Source organism: Urocampus carinirostris, chromosome 17, assembly GCF_059441175.1.
Source record: "Urocampus carinirostris isolate Australia breed hairy pipefish chromosome 17, RoL_Ucar_1.0, whole genome shotgun sequence".
Classification (NCBI taxonomy): Eukaryota; Metazoa; Chordata; class Actinopteri; order Syngnathiformes; family Syngnathidae; genus Urocampus; species Urocampus carinirostris.
This window is the reverse complement of record NC_142365.1, coordinates 9,983,964-10,008,848: the sequence shown is the minus strand read 5'-3', so window position 1 is coordinate 10,008,848 and position 24,885 is coordinate 9,983,964. Positions and strand designations below refer to the sequence as shown.

The 24,885-nt window shown below is 39.9% G+C and overlaps 1 protein-coding gene across 3 annotated transcripts in view; it reads left to right on the top strand.

Moving 5' to 3' along the window:
- LOC148349183 (SEC14-like protein 2) overlaps nucleotides 1-24,843 on the top strand; it is a 29,711-nt gene extending 4,868 nt beyond the window's left edge. The window contains exons 2-12 of one of the 3 annotated variants that reach the window (XM_088321214.1): nucleotides 2,074-2,149; nucleotides 6,919-6,962; nucleotides 9,778-9,840; nucleotides 11,403-11,591; nucleotides 13,673-13,768; nucleotides 13,849-13,909; nucleotides 14,201-14,284; nucleotides 15,145-15,251; nucleotides 20,637-20,776; nucleotides 22,598-22,767; nucleotides 24,414-24,843. In XM_088321214.1, coding sequence (XP_088177340.1) covers nucleotides 2,074-2,149; nucleotides 6,919-6,962; nucleotides 9,778-9,840; nucleotides 11,403-11,591; nucleotides 13,673-13,768; nucleotides 13,849-13,909; nucleotides 14,201-14,284; nucleotides 15,145-15,251; nucleotides 20,637-20,776; nucleotides 22,598-22,767; nucleotides 24,414-24,565 — 1,182 coding nt within the window. In that variant the 3' untranslated portion in view covers nucleotides 24,566-24,843. The remainder of the gene's footprint in view (nucleotides 1-2,073; nucleotides 2,150-6,918; nucleotides 6,963-9,777; nucleotides 9,841-11,402; nucleotides 11,592-13,672; nucleotides 13,769-13,848; nucleotides 13,910-14,200; nucleotides 14,285-15,144; nucleotides 15,252-20,636; nucleotides 20,777-22,597; nucleotides 22,768-24,413) is intronic. The other 2 variants (XM_088321213.1, XM_088321212.1) reach the window with 2 other exon arrangements.
- Nucleotides 24,844-24,885: the final 42 nt, after the last annotated feature.

Below are 24,885 nucleotides of genomic sequence, written 5' to 3'. Positions count from 1 at the left end.
AGGTTAAAGGAATATTATGGGAGATTAATATTTAAAAGGTTGTGATTATGGTCTGCTTATGTTTGTATTTAAATAAGAAAATAGTGGAATGGCCTTAGAGAATAAAGAAATAAAATACAAATACAGGACATGGTCAATATATCTCTGTAGAATCGTGTGTGCTTGTTTATTTATTGCTGTACACCTTTAAATTATAATCCATTATTATTAATACATTATAATGAAATAGATGAAAACGTCCTTAGCTTAATGCAAAAATCCCATGTATAATAATAAATACAAATATTATTTTATTTTTGATGTTTGAAGAATATGTATGCTATTTACTAAACAGACACTCCCCTGCTTACAAACATTCGAGTTATGAAAAACGGTAGATACTAACATTTTTTTCGGGATGTCAAAAAGTATCCGGACATTAGGGGGTGTCAAACTCATTTTAACTCATGATAGAACGAACATTCTCTCGAGGGCTGGACTAGTAGATTAGAGAGAAAGAAGGAGAGAAAAGAGAAGGAGAGAAAGAGAAAAGCCAAAAGCAAAAGAGAGAGAGAGAGAGAGTGAGAAAGAAAGAAAAGGAAAAAAACGAGACAGTGAAAAAGAGAGATAGAGTGACAGAAAAGGGAGAGTGTAAGAAAGAAGAGATAAAAAGAGAAATAGTGATAGAGGGAAAAAGAGAGAAAGCAAGAAATTCAAAGAGAAATAGAAAGGAAGAGGGAAGGAGAGAAAAGGGAAGGGGAGAAAGAGAGAAAAGGAAAAAGGAAAAAAACAATGAAAGAGAGTGAAAGAAAAAGGGAGGAACAGAAAGAGAGAGGGGCAGCACGGCGGCGCAGTGGTTAGCGCGTGTGCGGCACAGTTCTGAGGTCGTGGGAACTTCCTGCGTGGGTTCAAATCCAGCTCGCGGCCTTACTGTGCGGAGTTTGTATGTTCTCCCCGTGCTTGCGTGGGTTTCCTCCGGGCACTCCGGTTTCCTCCCACATTCCAAAGACATGCATTTCAGGTGGATTGGCCGGTCCAAATTGTCCCTAGGTGTGATTGAGCGAGTGAGTTGTCTGTCCCCGTGTGCCCTGCGATTGGCCGGCAACCAGTTCAGGGTGTCCCCTGCCCACTGCCCGATGATTGCTGGGATGGGCTCCAGCACCCCCGCGACCCTACTGAGGATAAGCGGTGCAGCTGATGAGATGAGATGAGAAAGAGAGAGAAACAAATAAAGAAATACAAGTACAGCATTTGTGAGAGGCACCTTGCTTTGGCAACATCAAGTTGACATATTTCAACCTTCAGCTCGTTTTTCTCTCGCGCTTCTCCGAGCGTTGTCTTGCGGGCCAGATTCAATCCCTTAGCAGGCCTGACCCAGCCCGCGGGCTGCCTGTTTGACACGACTGGTATCAAATGTAAAGAAGAGGCGAGCCGTTTCTTTTGAAATGAAAGTGGAACAAGAAAGCTTGATGCGGTTGAGAAAACGGTCGCAACGCCTTTTTTCATCCACTCTCTACCACAGAGGTGGATGTCGCCTTACTTTCGAAGCGCATCTTCCAAAAGTATGTTAAACTCAACTTTATTCATCTTTATAGAGCATATTATTTGATGATTTTTTTATTTTTTAGTACAAAACAATACAGGCTACCTATACAAGCCTTAAACATACAAAATATAGCACTGAAGCAACTTACCAACAAATTCAACTTACGAACGATCGTCCGTTTGTAAGTAGGGGCAGTGTCTGTACTACAAACGTGTAAAGTTTGTCTCCTTATATGAAGAAAACACAACAACCACAGAAGTGATGACGCAATTTCCCATAACAGGTGACTCCATCTAATTCGGTTCCATTTCCAACGTTTCGAACGATCTCAAAAGACTCATTTTTCTGAAACACGTTTCCTCGCCGAAGCGTGTTAGAGTAATTCGTCACCCGAGTCACAAGCTCCAACCCCGTCTTAAAGCCAAACTTGTTTTTGTTCTTGTTTGGTTTTCATTTTGCCCTGCAGCCTCTCACTGATAAAAATAAACCGTAGATAGAAATGGCGCAAAATGTTTTCAGATATTCTCCCCTCACCCCTTTTTTCCCAGTTCCGCGAGAGGATTCAAGACGTCTTGGCTGAACTTCCTGCACAGCATGATCACTTTTTGCTACGCTGGCTCAGAGGTGAGCGCTCTAAACTCAAAGAGATCACGAAATAGTGAACGGTAAAATCACTATTTCGGTAGTTATGTCTCTAGCTGCATTGAATCCAATGCAACAATGATTAGCCTAGCTTAATTGTTGCTTGTATTATAGCTACGTAGGTGGTCATCCTCCATAAAGTGTAGGGTGGAATGATAAAATGCTGACAGTCTTAAAAGGCATTGAATGCATTATTCTAAAAAAATAAGGTCTTTATTGGCGTTAAAATGTCTTAAATCTCATTTTCACAAATCTTAAAAATGTAAACACAATAATAAGATATATTTGTTTAAATTAAAAAAGATTTGGGAAGGTTTATCAAGTGTCTTTTTTATTAATTCACAAATTTACTTTCGAGGCAGCACGTGACCACAATAACGGAACGATCAAAATGGTGATGTGGTTTCAGTCGGGCCTTTTAGAGGAGACTCATGTCTTAGGTCTACCCACAATACACATAGAAATTTCGGACTGAGAAAATTAGTTTAGACCAAGGGTGTCAAACTAATTTTAACTCGGGGGGCCATGCGATAGAACAAACATTCTCTCGGGGCCCGGACTAATAGATAAGAGAGAAAGAAATAAGAGAAAGAAAGGAAGAGAAAAAGAGGGAGAGAAAAAGGGAGAGGGTGGGACAAAGAAAGAGAGAAAGGGAAGGAGAGAGAGAACGTGAGTAAGCAAATAGATGAAAAGAGAAATGGTGAGAGAGGGGGAAAGAAAGAGATAGAGGAGGGGAAGAGAGAAGGGGAAAGCGAGAGAAAAGGAAAAATGGAAGAGAGAGTAAAAGAAGGTAAAAAGACACAGAAAGAGAGAGACAAAGAAAGAGAAAAAGAGAGACACAGAGAGTGATAGCGAGAGAGGCAGAGAGTGAGAGAAAAAGAGAGAGAGAGAGAGAGAGAGAGAGAAAGATATACAGGTACAGCCTCTTTGTGAGAGGCACCTGGCTTTGGAAACATCAAGTAGAGATATTTCAACCTTCAGCTCGTTTTTCTCTTGCGCTTCTCCGAGCATTGTCTCGCGGGCCATATTCAATCCCTTAGCAGGCCTGATCCAGCCCGCGGGCCGATGGTTCGACACCCTTGGTGTCAAGTCTAAAGAAGAGGCGGGCTGTTTCCATTGAAATGAAAGTGGAATAAGAAAGCTTGATGCGGTTGAGAAACCAGTCGCAACGCTTTTTTTCGTCTAATCCGGCCTGCGGGCTGCCTGTTTGACACTCCTAGTTTATACCATGGGAAAGTGTAAATTTAATGAGAAGTGAGTGTCCATAAAACGTTTTTTTCGCCACGGGCTACGAGGCTCGCTGTATTTTGTGCAAGAAATATTTCTTTTTTTTTGTTTCAACTATGCTTTTTTTTTTTTGTCGACTTAAATTTGATGTCAAAGGGTATTTAAAAGTCTTGAATTTTACTTCCTTTAAGCTGTAGGAACCCTGGTTGAATAGATGCAACATTGTGTAATAGGTTCCATGCTATGTTGTGTACTCTATGAGAAATATATGAGAAAAAAACTAGGTATAATGTGGCAATAGTGTTTTTCGCGAACCACTTAGTGTAACGCGATGTTCACAAATGGGAAGTGATACTCCTGAACAGTTTAAAATGAACCCAAAACACATGAAATAAAATGTAAAAATAAAACAAACACCCCAAAAAAGCTCTGCACCTCAAATCGCTCCTGGTGCTAGGAATTAGCTCAGAGGGGGCCGATACTTTTGCAACACCCTCTTTTCAATCTTTTATGAGTAAGCGCAATTTAAAATATTGAATACATTCGGTTTCTTTTCACAATAGTGCCTCACATGTGGTTGTTTAGTAAATATTTAGAGTTTGAAGCTTAAAATATGGCAATATATCAAAAAATTCCGGGGGGGTCAACAGTTTTGCAAGGCCCTGTTATTGTCATCTACGAAACCACAAGGCAGAAACTATGATATAATCGCTACAGTTGAGCTGTGTCTGAGTCCTTTATCGAGATAAGTCGGGGGGGGCGGTGGCCTCCCTTGAGGACTGGACGTGCTAAACGCTAATCTGAGGCTAATCGCATTAAAAGATGCTCTCACTCCAGCAAATGTTTCACTCTGTTCTCACTCTATGGAAGTCTTAAAGCCCCAGTGTGGATTTTAAAGCGACCTCTAGTGGTGAAAAATACTTCATTTATTTAAATAGACTTTTGATTGAAATAATTAGCAAACACACGTGTACAATATCATCATGTTTTTTTTTTTCCAAAGAAATGTGTATTTGTATAGCGTATAGGTTGGTAACCTATGGCTCACGTGCCACATATGGCTCCTTCATCCTTCTCTTGTGGCTCCCCGTGACCTTGAGTATTTTACACAAATTTTATTATATTTGAGTTTGTTCATTTTAAAATATAATTCAGAATTTGTGAACGGTGAACTTGTAATATTGGAATTAAAGGTTTTTCATATGTTTACCGCCCAAAAAATGCGTCACGTTCGCCGACATTCCCGGCGTCCAAAAAGTCAAATGTTGCGAGACATTCCACGAACAAACACTCTTCCTTTGTGAAGTACCGTAGTCCTTTTTTAAAATTCAGAACGACAACTTGCTGCACACTCCAGTACACACCATGAAACTGAATAACGAGCAGAAATTGATTCACTTCCCACCTGGTGTCATGAGAGTAATCTGTTATTGAATGTAGGTAAAACTAAGGAGATGATAATAGATTCCCGTACTAAGCCTCCCCCGCATGTGCCACTGTCAATTAATGGTAGTGAGGTCGAACTGGTCCATTCATTCAAGTTTCTAGGTACTTACTTGTCAGCTGACCTCACATGGACTGTCAATGCTATTGATATTCTAAAGTCAGCCAGACAAAGGCGTCAATCAGAAAGAATTGTCAAAGATGGAATCAGTAGTGAGGACGGCAGAGGAAATAATAGGTACTGGCCTCCCGTCCCTGCAAAGTATCTACTTCGATCGAACTAGAAAACTGACCTATTCTACTCTAGTCTTGTTATTTACATATTCTTTCTTTTTAAACTATTCTATATAATTACCTTGTATTATACACTACAATATCTCTTTTACTCTATTCTTTTTATCCTTTTAAATCTATTATTTTATCATTATTGAGTGTTTGTGTCAAATGATTTCTTGTATATATCATGTTTATGGTTTATACTGGCTGAATAAATAAATGGGACAGAAGAAGACTGCATATTTTTTGGGTTTGCATTGTTCGTGCAGTCCTGGTGGATAATATTTGGATTTTGATCTCATAAATAAGAGTCAAGTCATGTTGAACGGCTGCACAGACCACAGATTATTGCAAACTACAGACTATTCTGACACCATCCCCTGATCTAAAACCTACCTGAGGGCAGAGGAAAACTCAAAAACTTCAAGTCAAGTCATGAGTATTTGTGACGCCATCAATTACAAAGAGTCTCAAAGGCCTGCACAAACCATAGACTAGCAAACTACAGACTAATATTACACCATCCCCTGATCTAAATCCTACATTAGGGCAAGGGTAAACTCAAAAACCTCAACATGAGGTAAATGAAGAAACTGGAAATAGAAGTATGTTTTAAGCCTAGATTGAAACAGTTCCACTGAGGTTGTAGATCGAATCTCAGGGGGCAGAGCATTCCACAACATCGGGGCCCGAACGGAGAACGCTCTCGGACCTGAGGTTTTCTTCTTGTCTCTTGGGATCACTACTAGACCAGCATTTTCAGAGCGAAGAGGACATGTGACTGCAGGCTGTTTGTATTTTTTGTTCAGTGTAGCCGCTTTCTGGGATCCTTGGGTTGAGCCAGGTCTCAAGTCAAGTCACATTTTCTTGTTCAGCCCTTAATCGTAAAATGTCTCAAAGGACTGCACAGTTTACAATTACACCATCCTCAACTGATGATTAAAATACATTAAAATTCCCATGAGTTGTAGCTCCAGGTCATCAGTTTTATGGGTAATGGATATTGGATATATGGCTAGGTAAGGGTGGCGTGTGAGAGTCAACGTAGCCGTGGCAGTAGGCTACAATTCATTAATTATTATTATTAACGATATAATGTTTCTACATGAAATGGTACTGGCGAAAATGGAAAATTGTCTTGGAAAGTCCTCTAAAAGTGCTTGAGTTTGGCCATTAAGAACCCTGTTTTTTTTTCCAGTTTTATTTTTCACTGTCCAATTTTTTTCCCATTTATATTTATATAACAAAGGTTTCCCCCTGGTTGGGCTGCTTCCAGATGTCTAAAAAAAGTGTTGCGACCATTTTCTCAACCGCATCAAGCTTTCTTATTCCACTTTCATTTCAAAAGAAACAGCTCGCCTCTTCTTTACGCTTGACACCAGGGGTGTCAAACCGTCGGCCTGCGGGTCAAATCAGGCTCGCTAAGGGATTGAATCCGGCCTGCGAGACAATGCTCAGAGAAGCGCAAGAGAAAAACGAGCTGAAGGTTGAAATATTGATGTTTCCAAAGAAACACAAAGAGGCTGTACTTGTATTTCTTTCTCTCTCTGTCTCTCTTTCACTTTCTGTGTCTCTGTGTCTCTCTTTTTCTCTTTCTTGTCTCTTTCACTCTGTTTCTTTTGACCTTCTTTTGCGCTCTCTTCCTTTTTTCCTTCTCTCTCTTTCTCTCTTGCTTTCTCCTTCTCTCTATCTCCTTCTCCCTTTCTATTTATCTTTGGATTTCTTTCCCCCTCTCTCACTATTTCTCTTTTCATCTCTTATATATATCATCATATAAATGACTTTTCGTTTCTTTTATCTACCAGCCAGGAACTTCAACGTGCAGAAGTCGGAGGTCATGTTGCGAAAGGTAACTATTGCCTCACGCTCGCAATTTAATTTCCACATGTGGAAAAAAGTGTGAGGATTTTGAGATAAGACGAGAAATTTAAGTCTTCAGGTGATTACTGATTCCTTATCTTAGAAAAGCTAACTATCCTTGGGTCTTGTTTTCTAATCAGTGCCATTACTTTGTGGATTTGTGTGAGAGTTTAATGTGTGAGTTTACTGATAACGCAACGACTCCACTTCCTGTTGCCCTGACAGTTGGTCCTCCCACATACATCGGTTGCCTCGTTTCAACACCAAGAGCAGGGTTGGGTAGGGTTACTTTAATTGGATTACTTTCAATTACTTTTGGATTACTCCAATACCAAATATGCTAATAAAAGACAAAAGAAACTAAATATGAATAAAATGAGTCAATTTTGTGCAGGCTTGGGGAGTAACGGAATACATGGAACGGCAAAAATGATGTCGGCAAGCTGTTTGGATTTATTTTCATTTTGTTTCTGTCGCATTTTATGTTAGTTTTGCCAGAGATCAAAGCCAGGAGAGAAAGCTTACCACGTGTTGTGAGTCATCATTTTATTCATATTTAGTTTCTTTTGTCTTTTATTAGCATATTTGGTATTGGAGTAATCCAAAAGTAATTGAAAGTAATCCAGTTAAAGTAACCCTACCCAACCCTGACTAAAAGCCACTGGCCACTTGATAAATCGTACTTCTTCCTATATTTGACATTTCGTGACATTTTTATTATGGTCAACTATTCAAGATTTTCGAAACAAAATGGAATTGATTTCACTAGCTGGCTGTGCATTTCATACCTAGGTCTTCAGTTTTACTACGTCCATTCATTATCTGCAGTGCTTATCCTCAGTAGGGTCACGGGGGTGCTGGAGCCCATCCCAGCTATCTTCGGGCAGTGGGCAGGGGATACCCTAAACTGGTTGCCAGCCAGTCGCAGGGCACCCAGGGACAGACAATTCGCTCGCTCATTGACACCTAGGGACAATTTTGACCGGGCAATTAACCTGACATGCGTGTTTTTGGAATGTGGGAGGAAACCGGAGTGCCCGGATTAAACCCACGAAAGCACGGGGAGAACATGCAAACTCCACACAGGAGGTTCGATCTCATGACCTCAGATCTGTGCCGCACACGTGCTAACCACTGCGCCGCCATGCTGCCCGACGCACTTTATCCTTATTCAAAATGTATGCTAATTATCAATCTCAGATAAAGGTGTCAATTCTTAAAATTGATTTAGCCAAGAGACTTAAATTCTAATTTCAGGTAACTTAATCTGACATTTCTGCTTTTTAAAGATTGTTTTAGGAAAATTTGGGTTAATTTAAGATTTTCTGTCTAGTTTAAGTCTCATTTAAGAGACTTGAATTCTAATTTTAGGTTACTTAATCTTAAATTTGTGTTTTTTATTGCTTGTTTTAGGAAAATTCTGGTTAATTTAAGATATTCTGTCTCGTTTAAAGTGTCATGAACTGAGTTTTTTAATTCTTGATAACTCTTTTAAGGCTATGAATCATTTACTGCAGCTACCACTGTGACATTATTAGGCTGATTGGTTAGCATGAAGCAGTAATCATGTAGCTGTAAGCATTACGTGATAACATGAATTTGTTAGCATAATCTATTAGCATAAAGTTATTAGGATTTAGCTGTTATTATGACTTATTTGCTCATAGCGTGAGCTAATATTTGGGCTGGCGTGCACAAAATCCATCCACCTTTCTTTCCTCCAGAAAATTTCAATTCCTCTGACTGTTGGAAATTAACTATCGTTTCTTGAGAGAAATATGACCAGGAAAGCCGACATTTTCACACAGGGGCGGGTGTTTATTTTCCCTAAAAGAAGAACTAAGTGTACTCAGGAGACTGCCGAAGAAGTGATGTTGGAGTGTGTGTTAAGCCTCCTTCTTCACTTCTTTTGCTTTCTCTTATTGGCTCACGCCTCCCCGCAAGATGGCATCTTGGCTCCTCCCATGGGCGTGCCAAGGAAGCCCCCTGGGCTTCACAATCTCATACAACAGCGCCTTGATGTCCTGTTATCAAAATTTCCTAGACAAAATATTATGCATTTTGAACAGCCTGCCCTGACATTGAACTAAAGACCGGTCAGTGAATATCTTTAGTGCATTAAACTGAGTCAATCGTATGAAATCCTTTATAGTCAAATGTATAAAATCCTTTATGACGTAGAGTCTATCCGTGTGTTTCAGTTCTATCGACAAGTTTCTTTTCTATCGCCATCGAAGCTAATGTTGAAAGTTGAGCCTTCCATGTCGTATTTCCGGCATAAGTTTTTATTCGATTTGGAGCTGAAAATGTCCATTCGACAGAAGCAGATCTGCATAATTTGTGAAATCGCTGACCTTTCTCTAGGCCAGCTAGAAGGCCTTGGCTCCCCCAACCCTGAATCTTAATAGCTGAACAAACGGCTTTATCGACTCTCGTTTAATGCCTCAGAGCCTGCAGAAATGAGTGTGAAGGCCTCGAGGTAGTTTTTTGACCCCAGCAACAAGAAATGGCTGAAAAGTGATTAGTTGAATGCATTAATTTAAAAACACACATCTGGAATCAGCCCAACCAGGGGGAAAGCAATGAAAGTAAGCGGACAGACTATTTGAAATTATTTTATAAGTATTCATAGCCAAAATATAATTAACATTACATGATTCCGATTTTTTTTTAGGCCAGCAGAGAAGGCCTTGCAGGCCTTGACAGCCCAACAATTGATTGATTTTCAATAACATGGACAAACCATTTCCAAAGCTAATATTAATACTTGTTCCATTTTTTATGTATATGGTCCATCTTTCTAGCACCTGGAGTTCAGGAAGCGAATGAAGGTGGACACCATCATCAGTGACTGGCGCCCTCCTGAGGTGACTCAAAAACTGCAACATGACCAAAAACAAGTGGATTACAAAACCTGAAACCAAGATAGAAATAATATGTAGTGTATTTAAGCACTACTTATATGTAATACATGTGTTTATGATTAAATTACAGTATAAATAAGGACACATGTAAAGGAAAATATAAATTTGTTTTCCCTTGGTTTTAAGTGAGATGGTCCAGTGGAGTAGCAGGTGAATGCAGAATGTGGAGGATATGGTTTAAATGAAAACATGCTATTGCTGATTAGTGGCTATTCGTTCCTTTAATCGCCTCCTCATTCCTAATACCATGATTACGCACCCCAGAAAAATATATTTTTTTGTGATATATTTATCGTATATAAGGCGCACTGTACTATAAGGTCCATGGAATTAAAACTACAGTAAGAGCTAGGATTGACTAGGAAATGTGTTAATGCATTTTAAATTGAAATCGTTTTTTATAGTACACACATTAACATTATGACATCTAGTTTTACCACTAAAATGAATGTATTGATCCATAAATGGATTGCAGTATTATTTAATTATAATTATGAATTTCCTAGTTTAGCTACCGTATTTTCCGGTCTATACGGTGAACGTTTCTGACCAATTTGAGGTTTTTAGGTGTGCCTCACAGTCCAGAAAATACGATAATTGTCCCAATGGTCGATTGGTTACGGTTGTATTCATTAGAGAGGTTAACAATCCGCGTGCCTCCTTCATATTTCTTACATGCTTCATTTCTATGGTTATCATATTTTTACTTCTCCATTTAGCATCACCGCAAGCCTACGACCAGGTCAAACATACGGACCGTTGATGATTGAATCTGGCCCGCCATAAATTTCGGAGTATTTCTGAATATGTAAAAAATATTTCATTTCTATCAAAAGTTATGATTTTTTTTAAAGAAATGCAAACCAAATGCTCTCTAGCTGCTAGACAGTAATGGTGAGTTAGTATAGCGCTTGTCATCCGTGAGTATAATATGTAAGGTAGGTTACTAATGAATGATAAAGCGTAATACTGAAAAAAACAAAGCTAACTGGTTGGAGTGTATTTTACTGATCCGACTCACCAGGGAACAGAGTCTGGATTCAGTCCCTGAGCTAAACTCACTTTGACTTCCCTGCCTTGGACCCCTATCGAATAAATATAGTACAATACAATAAATAGAGTACTGTACTGAAAAGTCTTTACAAAGCACATGAAATTCTCCACTGACTGAAAAAAGGCATTGTGGGAAGTCATTCAGCCAATAGCATATCCGCATTTTCATGATGCTGTAACGCAAACCAATAGCATACCAGCATCGTCGACCAATAGAAAACTGAGATGTAACTCGTCATACACACAGATCCTGCAAAGTTGAATTTTTGAAAGGTTTTGGCCATATGGTGGGGGAAATGCCGGAAAACATCGTATTCCACATTGTTAAGTGAAAACACCATAAGGTGGGGACGTCGTATCCAGGGGTTCACTGTACTTTTATTCTTTCAACCTAATAAAAGGACAATACCAACAGCAACAACATTGAGAAATAGGGAACTCTCCCGACACAGGTGATCGAGAAATACCTCTCGGGCGGCATGTGCGGCTACGACCGCGACGGCAGTCCGGTGTGGTATGACGTGATCGGTCCGGTGGACCCGAAAGGACTCTTCCTGTCCGCCTCCAAGCAGGACTTCATCCGGTCCAAGATCCGGGACTGCGAGATGCTGCAGCGAGAGTGTGCAATGCAGTCGCTCAAGGTGAGTTGCTAACGGGTGGCTAATGCTAACGGGTATTGCACCGGTGGGCAAAGTGCTTGAAACCTTTGGATGTGCTTGAATTTTAGTATTGTGTTTTGTTTGACATGTGATGGAGTTTTAGGTGTAGTGTTTGTAAATGCTTGAAATTGTTGCCATGTTTCTTGGCAGTCTGACTCGATAGACTACGCATTCACTGAAGAAAAACAAAACAAGTCTGCTAAAAAGTGACGCTGACACGCGAGCTATGGTAGCTTCACCTTGCCATCGCATATTGTTGGGTCTAAAGAGCTATGAAAATTAACTAACTCTAGAAAGAAATTCAGGCAAAGACTTGTTTTGTATTTTTACAACAGCAGCTGAAGAAGAAGCGCGAGAGGAACAGATAATTTACTCTCGTCTCGCTGGCCATACTCCTTCTGGCTTTTCCCCAGCCTGCCTTTGTGTTTTATTGAGATCACGAGACATGAAAAAGTACTGGTATGTTGAGACAAAGGCAAAAGAGAAAAGATCAAAGATACCCCCCTCCCCCTGGAAAATTTCCAACACCTTCAAACAAAGTCAGGAAGACTAAGAGACGCCAAAAGTGAACATCAAACTGTTAAGAAAAACACACATTGAGCAAATACGTTTAAGCCTACTTTACACATATCCTCTTCCCTGGACCCTTGTAATTAACAGCGGCTGATATTAGTTTGTAGGTCATGTGAAACTTCATGACTATTCGTCACCCCCAAAATGACAGGTGAAAGGATGCCAAGGATGCTGCCGTTTTGATGAATGATGGCTAGAAAACTGAACATACAAACAATGGCTAAAATGTGTTACAAATCCACGCACAGCATGATGAAAAGTATGCAAAAAGGAGATCCAACTCTTCACAATGAGAGTCAGCCCTCTGCAGTCATATGAAAAAATATTTGAACTATGATTTTTTTTTTTTTTTTTTTTTTTTTTTTTTTTTGCTAACCGTTTGCTACATTCTACCTAAACGGGGTACTATAAAATGATAGTATGTGTATTAATGCAAGGATTATGTATCAATTCTTGACATTCATTATGGGCCATTTACAAAATTACGGTAGCCATTCCCAGTGGTAAATTGTAATTGAAAGAACTGAAAATGTAAGCCACATATAACCGCCATTTTTACCCAACTCCGATAAAGAGAAACAGTTGTCCAGATCCACAAATATTTTTGCGATTTACTCAAGATCTCACGTCTTGATAGATTAAGATTGTTAGGGAAAAAAACTATATTACAAATGTAGCGTTTACCAAATTGTTCTAATTAGTTATCTGACTCCATTAACCAAACACAAACTTTATTCTCCTAACAATGCATGCTTGTTTTTTAATTTTAGGGAAAAATATTGACATGAGACACTCTTTTCCACACGGGGGCAGATTTATTTTCTTAAAGTATTTGTTAAGTGAATTCCATCGAATTCAGCCGAATTAGTCTAATTAGTCTTCGTCGAGCCTCCTATCTCTCGTCTCTGCTCTCGTCTCTCTCTTTCCGTCTTTTTTTTTTTTACACGTTGGGGCATCGGCCACCCCCAATGGGCGTGCCAGGAACTCCCCCTGGGGCAGAGTCCGCCCGTGGCAGACTCCTCACGTGGCCTCCACCTAGTCGCCACCTCCTCGCTGAAAGGCACCGCCATGTCTAAAGGACTCACAACAAGAAAGCTTATCAGAACACTTGTCTCCTTTTCCCGCGTCAACCCTTTTCCCCGTTCTTGTTTTTCTGTAAACATCATTCTTGTCTAGGCCACACTGACCTCAAGCCTTCCCTGTGAAAAATCCCTATTGCATTCAGCAAATGTAATTTGTATTATATTAAATCCCTTATAGTCAAATAAATGAAATTAAAAAATCCTTCAAGATTAAAAATCACATCTGTGTACTTACAGTTGTGGACCTGAAAAACACGTGTGAAGATTGCGGACATATTTTCTAACTCGACAAACACAAAATTCACGATTCTCACCGGATATCTCATATTAATGGTACTAGAGAAATTAGAAACTTTGAAAGTCTACAAAAAGCTAAAGGCTAACGGCTAGCTTGGTTTTTACCCTCAGCTGGGCAAGAACGTGGAGTCCATCACCATGATCTACGACGTGGAGGGCCTGGGCCTGAAACATCTTTGGAAGCCGGCCATCGACACCTATGGCGAGGTCACGTTCTCTTACGTTTGACGTCAAGTGCTCCAGAACTGGTCCCACAAGTCCCCTTGCTCCTGTTGTGGTGTCTTCAGATCCTGCAGATGTTTGAAGACAACTACCCGGAAGGACTCAAGAAGCTCTTTGTCATCAAAGGTAAATCCTGACACTATGAAACTACAGAGACGTGCAGTGAGGTCAGTTCTGAGATCATGGGTTAAAATCCAGCTACCAGCTGTCCTGTGCAGAGTTTGCATGTTCTCCCCGTGCTGCATGAGTTTCCTCCCACATTCCCAAAAACATGCATGGCAGGTTAATAGTGACTCCAAAATGTATATATATAAGAATGTAATTTTATTACGGCACTGCCTCACCTTCCTTCTTTAACTTCACGTCACTGCAAACTACCCATGAAACGTTCAAGGAACTTCGGACTTTCTGCCGCAGCTCCGAAACTCTTCCCGGTGGCCTTCAACCTGGTCAAGCACTTCCTGAGCGAGATCACGCGGCAGAAGATCTTCATCCTCGGCGGTAAGGCATCGGTCGGGATAGATTTTGACCTTGAGAAATGCTGACCTTGGGAGATTCTGAAATGCTTGAATTTTAATGTCGTGTTTGGTTTGAAAAGTGCTGGAATTTTAGGTGAAGTGCTTGTAAATATTTAAAATTGTTGCCGTATTTCTGCTGAAGGATTTTATACGATTGAGTACAAATTAGATTTAATGCAAAAGATATTCACTGACTGGGCTGTAGTACAAGGTCAGGGCAGGCTGGTGGGAAATTTTGTTTACAGGAACTGCAGGAACGGGACGTACTGCTGATAAGATAATCAGCACATCCAGATGCTGATGACGCAGAAAGACTCTGTGTTGTTTTGAGTCCCCAGACATCGGGATGCTTGTGTACGAGATGGTGAAGCCCAGGGGGCCTCCTTGGCACGCTCATAGGAGGAGCTGGCACACCATGCGGGGAGAAGATGGCCAATAGGAAAAAGCTAGAGGACTTAAGAAGAGGGCTTCACACAGACTCCAATGTCACTAATTCGGCCGTTTTCGATGGAGTACACTTAGTTAAATTGTTAGGGAAAATAACTCTGCCCCCATGGGGAAATGTTGGCTTTCCTGTTCAATTTTCCCTCAAGAAACGAGCGCGCATACATTTTTGGGTGAATGTAGGTTGTGTTTGGTTAATGGAATCAGATAACTAATTCGAACAATTTGGTAAACGGTACATTTTGATAATTAATTCCCAACACTGCTTAAAAATGACGCTGACATTAGTTCTGTCAGTTTCACTTTGCCGTGCATTTCTTCTTTCCCTGTAATTAACAGCAGCTGGCATTAGTTTGTATGTCACCTTGACCGATTCTGACCTTGTGTCCATCCCCGCAGGAGACTGGAAGGAGGTTCTGCTCCGGCACATCGAACCCGAGCAGCTGCCGTCCATTTACGGCGGAAAACTGACGGATCCCGACGGAGATCCACGATGTCGGACCATGGTGAGTTCGGATGCCGCTGATTTGTAGTTGCTGGTTGATGGCATAATGGCTTGCTCCACGTAGATGATGTGGGGCCACTAGCGGCCGGCTACGCTAAGAAAGCTAAATTAAAATTGAGTGTGGTGTCGGCTAGGCTAATGCTAACTCGAAATGCAAAACACTGGCCGATGTTGTGGTACTAAAAGTTGACTTTAGCCTTTTTACATATTTAGTTTTTTGATGATTTTTATGAGTTAGCATCAAAGAAAAAGCATATATCTCAAAGTAGCTAAGGTCTCCCTTGAACATTTTGTGTGGTTGGAAGTGAAAAAAAATCTGAAATGACAAAGTAAATACACTGCAAAATCGTGGATATTTCATGGTCAAAATACCTTGAGTGTATACAAAGTTATTTCTGATCCCCAGGGTTAAAGAGTCAGTGGATGGCAAATCCTTTATTAACATAGCTAATGCTAACATCGCAACGTGGAGTCAGCTAATATAATGCTAACATGTCATTCAAAACACCCACCAATGATTTGGTCCTAAAAGTTGACTTTAGAGACTTGTTTTAGCATTAGTGTCAGCCACACTAGTGTTAGCTTTGGTGACAAAGCTAACATTGCAAGCTGGAGTCACCTAGGCTAATGCTAACATGTAATGAAAACCCTCGCCAATGTCATGGAACTAAAAGTCTATTTTAAGATCTCATTTGAGCAAAAATGTCAGCCACAGCAAGACTGCAAATGATCTAGTGACAAAGCTAACACTAGCATAAAAACGTGGCGTGAACCAGGACAATGCTGACATTGTAATGTGGAATCGGCTCGGCTAATGCTAACAGTTATGCAAAACTTGTCAATGTTTTGGTCCTAATAGCTTTAAAGACTCTTTTTAACATTAGTGTCGGCCACGGCGGACGTCAAATGCTTTTGGTAGAAAGGCTAATATTGCAATGTGGTGTTAATTAGGCTAATGCTAACATGCTATGCAAAGCACTCGCCAATGTTGAGCCAGTTAGGCTCGTGTTAACGCGAAATACAAATCATCCTATGTTTTGGTTGTCAAAGTTGACTTAAATACCCTTGAAATTTCATGTTAGCCACAGTGAACGGCTTACACGACGGTAACAAAACTAACACCACCATTGCAATATGGAGTCAGCCAGGCTAATGCTAATCCGTAATCCAAAACGCTAGCAATTTTGTAGTTCTAAAATGTGAACCTTGATGTGAGACACAGCAGACACTAAATGCTTTGGTAACCACGTCTACGCTAACATTGTAATGTGTAGAAAAAAAACATTGCTATGTGAAGTCAGCTAGGCTAATGCTAACACATAATGCAAAATACGTGCCAAGATTAGGCTAAGGCTTACATGTATTTCAAAACTTTGCCAATGTTGACTAAAAGTTGACTTGTTTCAACAAAAATTAGGTGACAAAACAAAGCTTACTTGCGATGAGGTTGGTTGGCGTAGACATTCAATGCTGCGTGTTCAACTCCCGGGACCAGATTGAGTATTTGGAACAAGAAAAGAAAAAGCTGAAGAGAGCAGTTCAGTTAAGGACTATTATTCCAACGTTATAAAATAAAAGAGACTACTCTCGGCTTTGTGATCAGGAGAGTGTGTTGTCCCTCAGAAAAGGCATCGAAAATTGCTGACCACAGTTTTTATAGGAAAGGGGTGTGGATTTGCAAAATGGAACATGAAACTTTATTTTATTCATGCAGCTTTATTTTGAAGGTCGTATGATAAAACAAGGGCTGACTCATTGAAAGACTATTCCTGGGAAAGTACTGATATTAAAGGTTCATCTCATCTCATCAGCTACACCGCTTATCCTCAGTAGGGTCGCGGGGGTGCTGGAGCCCATTCCAGCAATCATCGGGCAGTGGGCAGGGGACACCCTGAACTGGTTGCCAGCCAATCGCAGGGCACACGGGGACAGACAACTCACTCGCTCATTCACACCTAGCGACAATTTGGACTGGCCAATTCACCTGAAATGCATGTTTTTTGGAATGTGCGAGGAAACCAGAGTGCCGGGAGGAAACCCACGCAAGCACGGGGAGAACATACAAACTCCGCACAGGAAGTCTGGAGCTGGTTTTGAACCCATGCAGGAGGTTCCCAAGACATGAACTGTGCCGCACATGCGCTAACCACTGCGCCGCCCGATATTAAAGGTTACAGAAAGTAAATACGTCATATGAATAAAATCATTTATAACTAAATGAGTAATGTGATTATCAAAGTAATGATGTTATGATTAAACAATGTCAAGGTTAAAACTTGGGCAGCAAGGCGGCGCAGTGGTTAGCGCGTGTGCGGCACAGTTTTAAGGTCTTGGGAACCTCCTGGGTTCAAATCCAGCTGCCGGACTTACTGTGGGGAGTTTGTATGTTCTCCCTGTGCTTGCGTGGGTTTCCTCCGGGCACTCCGGTTTCCTCCCACATTCCAAAAACATGCATTTCAGGTGAATTGGCCTGTCTAAATTGTCCCTAGGTGTGAATGAGCGAGCGAGTGAGTTGTCTGTCCCTGTGTGCCCTGCGATTGGCTGGCAACCAGTTCAGGGTGTCCCCTGCCCACTGCCCGATGATTGCTGGAATGGGCTCCAGCACCCCCGCGACCCTACTGAGGATAAGCGGTGCAGCTAATGAGATGAGATGAAGGTTAAAACTTGAGATTGTATTAAAGTTAAGAAAGAAAGTCTGAGTCGGAGATTGATTTTGGGTAGCCCTTACCTCGGTGTGGCATCCCACCCTTAGATCTGCTTCAAAGATATAAATATTTTTTTTTTTCTCCTAATGAAATGATCTGCATTTATATAGCGCTTTTCAAGTCAAGACTTCGCAAAGCGGTTTACAGTGTGCTTCACATTTCCCAATAGCGGCCGTTCAGCCATGTAAGGCGCTAACCTGCTTTTTGGGGGCATTAGGGGTTCAGTGTCTTACCCAAGGACACTTCGATATGTAAGACGGACGAGCCGGGATTCGAACTGCGATCTCTTGATCCCAAGACGAGAGGAATCACACACATCCAATAACTACTTGCCCATTTATTAATAAAACAGGCGTTAAACAACACATCTGATTGGCTTAAACAAGATTACATGAATACATAAAATGGATCTGATTGGCTTAAACAAAATCACATAATAACATGAAACAAAATAATACTGGTTGCCAGGTGTCACACTATCATAATAAATGAGAAATGAAAGTTAAAGTATCCAGCTGCCCAACTCACCTTGTAAAATAAAGATTAACGTAGATAGGTAGGAGAAGCACATTTTAGGGAGTTGAGACAACCAGGGGCCATGTCTGAAGGACTTCTTTTGATGAAAACCGTGAAGGGAAAAATTAGCTAACTAGCTGATACAATTGTAACAAAATACACCTGGATATAACATTTGGCTTCGTTACGGTACTTTTGAGGATAAAATCATATGAAGGCACATTCAAACTAGTATTTCCCTTACAATAATAAAACTAATACAGCTGGAAAACAAAGCTAATATTGTATTGAAGAGTTATTTAGGCTAATGCTAACATGCAACGCAAAACACTCCCCAATGTTGAGTCAGTTATGCTAGTGTTAATACAAAACACTCGTGCGATAGTGACAACTTACTCTGTGACACGTTTTAATAAGCTTCATGGTTCAGCTAGGCTAATGCTAACATGAAATGGGAAGACACTAGCCAAATTTGTGGAAATAAAATTTGGCTCATGTGAATATAAATGTCAGCTACATGCATACAGAGCATACAATCACTCACTTCTTTTATTATATACAAAAGAAAAATAATCAATCTCCGCCTGCTTCCTGGTTTAGACGTAGCAACTCCGCATTAGCTTGCTAGAGTTAGCATTATATTGACGCGAGTAGCTAGCTAGAGGTGGGAATATCATAATAACTCATATCGCTGCTTTTTTTATTGTCTCTTTAGATAATTAATTGGGCCCCGGACAAGTGAGGCACCAGAGGAAGTCATCCGGTTGTAACATGGGTCTTTTATTGTCGATGTTTGTTTTTTTTCTTGAGTTAGAGAAAGTGTTTTTACTTTTCTATTTGATGTTAGCCTCCGTTAGTACTCACTTTTTGAGAATAAACACTTTTGGAAGTTTTATCAGTGGTATTTTTTTCCAATTTATGTCCTTTCTCAGCTAGGGGTCGGGTTAAGGGTTAGGCTTAGGTTTAGGGATTAAAGTAAGGGATACCTACTGTATATTACTATTACTTTTTTAAAGAAACTTCTCTTAAAATAATACATATATCATATACATACAGTGAAGAAAATAAGTATTTGAACCCCCTGCTATTTTCCTGTTTCTCCCACTTAGAAATCATGGAGGGGTCTGAAATGTTCATCATAGATGCATGTCCACTGTGAGAGAGATAAACTAAAAAGAAAAATCCAGAAATCACAATGTATGATTTTTTTTTTAACAATTTATTTTTGTATGTCACGGTTGCCATGGCGCCCAATTGACCCAGCCCGTGTGGCGCCAGCTGCGGCTCGTCGACAGATTGGCCACCCTTCTATTTAAGCTCAGTGCTCTCACTCACCCTTTGTCAGTCCGTCAACGAACCTCTGCTCCCGCAAGACGTGGGTTTTTACTCTGTCCGGTTTCCTGATTGTGTTTCCTGTCCGTCTATTTTGTCCTGTTTAATATCGATCTCCAGTTTCGTTCCTGGCTATTTTTGTTTATGTTTGCTATCGATCTTCAGTGTCTGGTAGCGTTCTCGTCTAGTTTGTCCTGTTTAATTTCGATCTCCGGTGTCTGCTATCGTTTCTGTCTATCTCATCCAACTTGTTATCGGACTCCAGTCTCCAGTGCCACATATCAATCCTGTCTGTCCCGTCCTGTCCGGTATCGACCCCATCTGTCCGATATCTGCTTGTGCAATTGGTATCGATCTCAAGGGCCTCTGACTTCCTGTCATTCCACGCCCAACAATCGCCGAATCACTGGTGTTTTGGGTTAACGTGCATGACTGCCCCATTTCCCGTAAAATAAAGCTTGTGTGAGAAACATTACGCATCTGGGCTCTCCTCCTGTTCCGGTTCATGACCATGTATGTATATATATGTATGTATAATTTCATATATATATGATATATGTATTATTTTTGTATTACTATTAGTTTGAGGGGTTTGAAAATGTAATATATAATAAAGTAAACAGATGGATTCCATCTTTACAATCCCAAGAAAATAGTCAACTACAGCGCCTACTGTTGGTAAAATATTGTAATGTTTTTGTGCCACACTTAATTTTGTACAATACAACTCGGGATTCAAATGCTGATTTCTTTTCACGTGAGTAGAAACATTTTTTGCTCTTTATAAAATCTAAAATAAACTTATTGTTTATTATTTTGTTTCTTTCTTTCAGATTAACCACGTGGGTCCGGTTCCTACCTCGTACTACGTGCGGGATCACGTATCGGTAAACTACGATCAGTGTATGATCGTAAGTCGGGGTTCCACGCGGCAACTGGATTTCGAGATCCTCTTTCCGGGATGTGTCCTCAGGTAAGACCTCATTTCGATATGACGCCTAGCTAAACCACCAAAGAAAGGACCATGACCAGGGTGGAGGTGTGACTGGAGCTTTTTTTTCTGGATGGTGAAAACTGCAAAAGTACATTACAATGCATTGAGATTAAATGCCAATAATTCACAAAAATAAAGTAAATAAACGTAAAGAACATGCACCTGTCCTATTTGTAATTGACAACTAGATCGTAAAACACAATGTTACACAAAAAACCCGGGAGTAGTATTATATCACCATATTCTTCCACTTAAAGTTTAAATAAACACAAGATTTTCTATGTAGAAAACTTCTTAATGAACTTAGTCTTGTATTATATTTTAAACACAGAATGTTTTTTTGAAAGAAAGGGAAACACAGTCTGTCAGGACCAGAACAGAAACAGGACCCAATTGCGTTACGTTTCTCACAAGTTTTATTTGAGGAAAGAGAAAGGGCTGCGCCCACGATCCGGTGTTCGCTTGACGCGGGAAGTGGCGGTGTCAGGGACGATGGCGGTGTCAGGGACGGAAAAAACGGGTCGTAGGGAGAGCAAGGCGTGGTCAGGGTCGGAGGCGAATCATAAGCCAGAACGGGAGAGTGGACGTAGTCGGGGGCAAAAGGAGGTCGTAAGCCGGGACGGTAGAGCAGACGTGGTCAGGATCAAAACGGGTCAAAGCCGGAGACAGACGGGAGCAAAAAACGGCACAGGTGGGAGTCAGGGTCGAAAAATGCTTACCGAGAGTTCACTGAGGTTCGCAGACGGACTGACAAAAGGGGACAGACAGGACTGGGTTCAAATACTGACCGGGAGCCAATCAGAACCCGCGGTGCCAAATGAGTAATCATGACACAATCCTCATTTGCAGTAGACCCCCAGGATACATCATTATTCCATAAAGCGAAGTATAAATATGGTAATTCGCTAATGCCCCAGGTAAAAACTGTTCTTAGCATTTGTCAGTATTTCTATAGCAGTGGTCTCCAACGCGATGCCCGCGGGCAACAGGGTGCCCCATAAGTACAGTTTAGGCACCCGCGGAACAACTCTATGCAGGATCATTGTGATTTTCTACTTAAATGCTGTTTCTATTAGTCTACTGAGTCTATTCAACCCTTAAAATGATTAACCTGGTAATAACAGAGTAGCAACATAGTAATAACATGATAAGTTGTTAATCTTGGGTTTCATGGGAAAAAAAAATCCGTCCAAGTCTTGATAATTATTTTTAAACAATTATTAAGTGAATAGAATGATAATCTATTCGTGTATTAAACATATTTATTCATATTTTTATTGATTTATTTGACAGGAAATACAACAAACTAAATTCCAATTCATGTTTTTTTAATGCAAATGACCAAGAAAGTGCAGGTTTTTTCAGCTAGCTATCTGGTTACATTTTTAGCTTTGTAGCTAGCTATCTTCCTACCTTTTTAAGCTAGCTATCGAGCTTTCTTTTAGGGTTTTCCCTGTTTACCTTTCTAGCTAACTATCCAGCTACCTTTTTAGCTATTTAGCAAACCACCTAGCTAAGATGCGATTTGAAAAAATTTCATTTTAAAATGGGTGCCCTTTGCGCTAATTAGTAACAGAAAGTAGTTCTCCGCTTGAAAAAGGTCGGAGACCCATTTTCGATACATTTTCGGGACAGAGCTTGAATCCGTTATGATTTACGGATTGTAAAATGAAATTGCAGTAAAGTGGGGGGGATTTAAAAACATTGATGTCTTCTCTCCTTATTTTGAGTGTCTACTAAAGTTTGAACTTAACAATGTTGGGTTTTTTTGTTTTTTTTTGTCTTTCATGACTTGATCAGGTGGCAGTTTCGCAGCGAGGCGGCCGACATCGGCTTCGGCGTCTTCCTGAAGTCCAAAATGGGCGAGCGTAAGAAGGCGGCCGAGATGGAGGCGGTGGTGCCGAGTCAGCGCTACAACGCTCACCTGGTACCAGAAGACGGATCGCTCACGTGCGAGCGTCCCGGCGTCTGTGAGTGTTATCTCGTCTACACAAAATGATTGATTAAAGCTTCAGAGATGCTAACACATGCTAACCGAAATGCTAACTCAGGATTCAGACGAGAACCAAATCAATACATTTTTATTAAAGTTACTCTCTTCCTGGCAATACTGACCACAGGATGGCGCCAGTGGATAAACTTTTTTCAAATTGTTTTATGAATCCCTTTGACTTTTAGTTTATTTCTCTAATTGCAGCGCCCCTATTGGTGGCAGGAGGTTATTGCAGCTTCCATTATAGGTCAATTGGAGCCATGTCACCTTAAGTACAGCTCCCCTAATTGATTTTTGCACCGAATAAAAATAGTTATTTTAAACTCACCAATAATTTTCTTTTTTGGGGTTATTTTATAAATTATTATAAGAATCAGTTTTAGCAAAATGAAAATGTTTAAAAAAAAAACTGTAGGTAAGCAACATAATCTGCCAGTGGAAAAAGAATATCATTTACCTTTAACGTAGAAAATCTTAAATTTGATCGTATCCATCTGATGACATTTGTGATTTGTTGTTATATATTTAAACTACAATTACAATATATTTAATTTAGATTTGCAAGTATAATAAAGAAATAATACCTTTTAATATGTTTTTTTTTCAATATTGTTTTTTTTTTTATATAAATTACAATTTTTTTTGGTTATATAAGACTCAATTTACTATTTTGAGAACTTTTTTTCTGCTGAATTACACAAAAGAAATGTATCTGGAATTTTTATTATTATTATTTTTTTTTAATATTTTACAACTTATTTTTACAATTTTTGAGGGGAAAATATCACTCGATTTACTGTTTTTGGAACTGTTTTTCTGTTAATTTCCCCAAACCAATTCATCTCTAACAGTTATTAATATTAATATTAGTATTTCTTAATTTACAATTTAATTTAAGATGTATTTTTGGGTGGGTTAAATACTCTACTGGTGAATTACACAAAAGAAATTGCAGAGTCATCGATATGACTCTGAGCTAAACCACCAAAGAAGGACCTTGTCCACAGGGGATGTGTAATTGCAGCTATAAGTCCTTCTCCGGATGGTGAAAACTGCAAAAATACAATACAATGCGTCCATACCAGGTGCCAATGAGTTTAGGAAAACAAAGTGCGTAAAATTTACACATATCTGAACTATATGTAGTTGTTTTTATACATATATTTTATATATATTACTCTTTTAGAAACTTGAGGCATTTCCTTGTTAAACATTCAACATGGATGGAGATGGATCGGACATGCAACAGTCCCTTCAGTAATTCTCTGAGTCTCTCTTTATGTTAAGCTAGCGAAACCGAAAGTGACCTGACAAACTCGGAACTAGTATTATTTTGCTACACTTTTCAAAACAAAGCCTGAGTAAAAATAAAATATTTATGTAGAACACTTCCTGATGAAATTTCATCTGTTTTTTTAACCTTGTACTACATTTTGAACACACTAATTTATGTATTTTTTTCATGGGCAAAACACAAATTATTCGAACCTAAAATTTATCTAATAAATTCTAAAAATATTTACCCAATTTCCTTTCTATTATTACATTGAATAAAAAGAACAGTGTACATTCTGATATTAATTACTTTTTCTTTTGTGTCTAAACGTGTAATTGTACACAAAGACGTTCTCCGGTTCGACAACACGTACAGCGTATTCCAGAACAAAAGGATCAGCTTCACCGTCGAAGTCCTTCTACCAGACCATTTGAAGATGCAGCAGGCCGGGGCGGCGTCCAATCAGGATGGAGATACGGCAGAGAGCAGCCAATCATAACCCGGGATATGAGAAGCACTTTTGGGGGAGATTTACTTGAAGTACACTGAATATATTCCTACAAGGAACAGGAACAGTATTATAATGGAATAAAATACATGTGATATATTTCATTGATTTGTGAATATTTGTTTCATTTTTTTTACTATGTTTTCACTTTACGGCGTGGGATACAATGTTTTTTCGGCTCATTTTTACGGTATTCTCCCCACTATATGAAATGAAGAACTAATTCTTTTGCGTGTCCAAATACTTGGACAAATTACATCTGTAAGACGCTTGTTTACTATTTGTCGACAACACAAAAATGCTGAACTTTG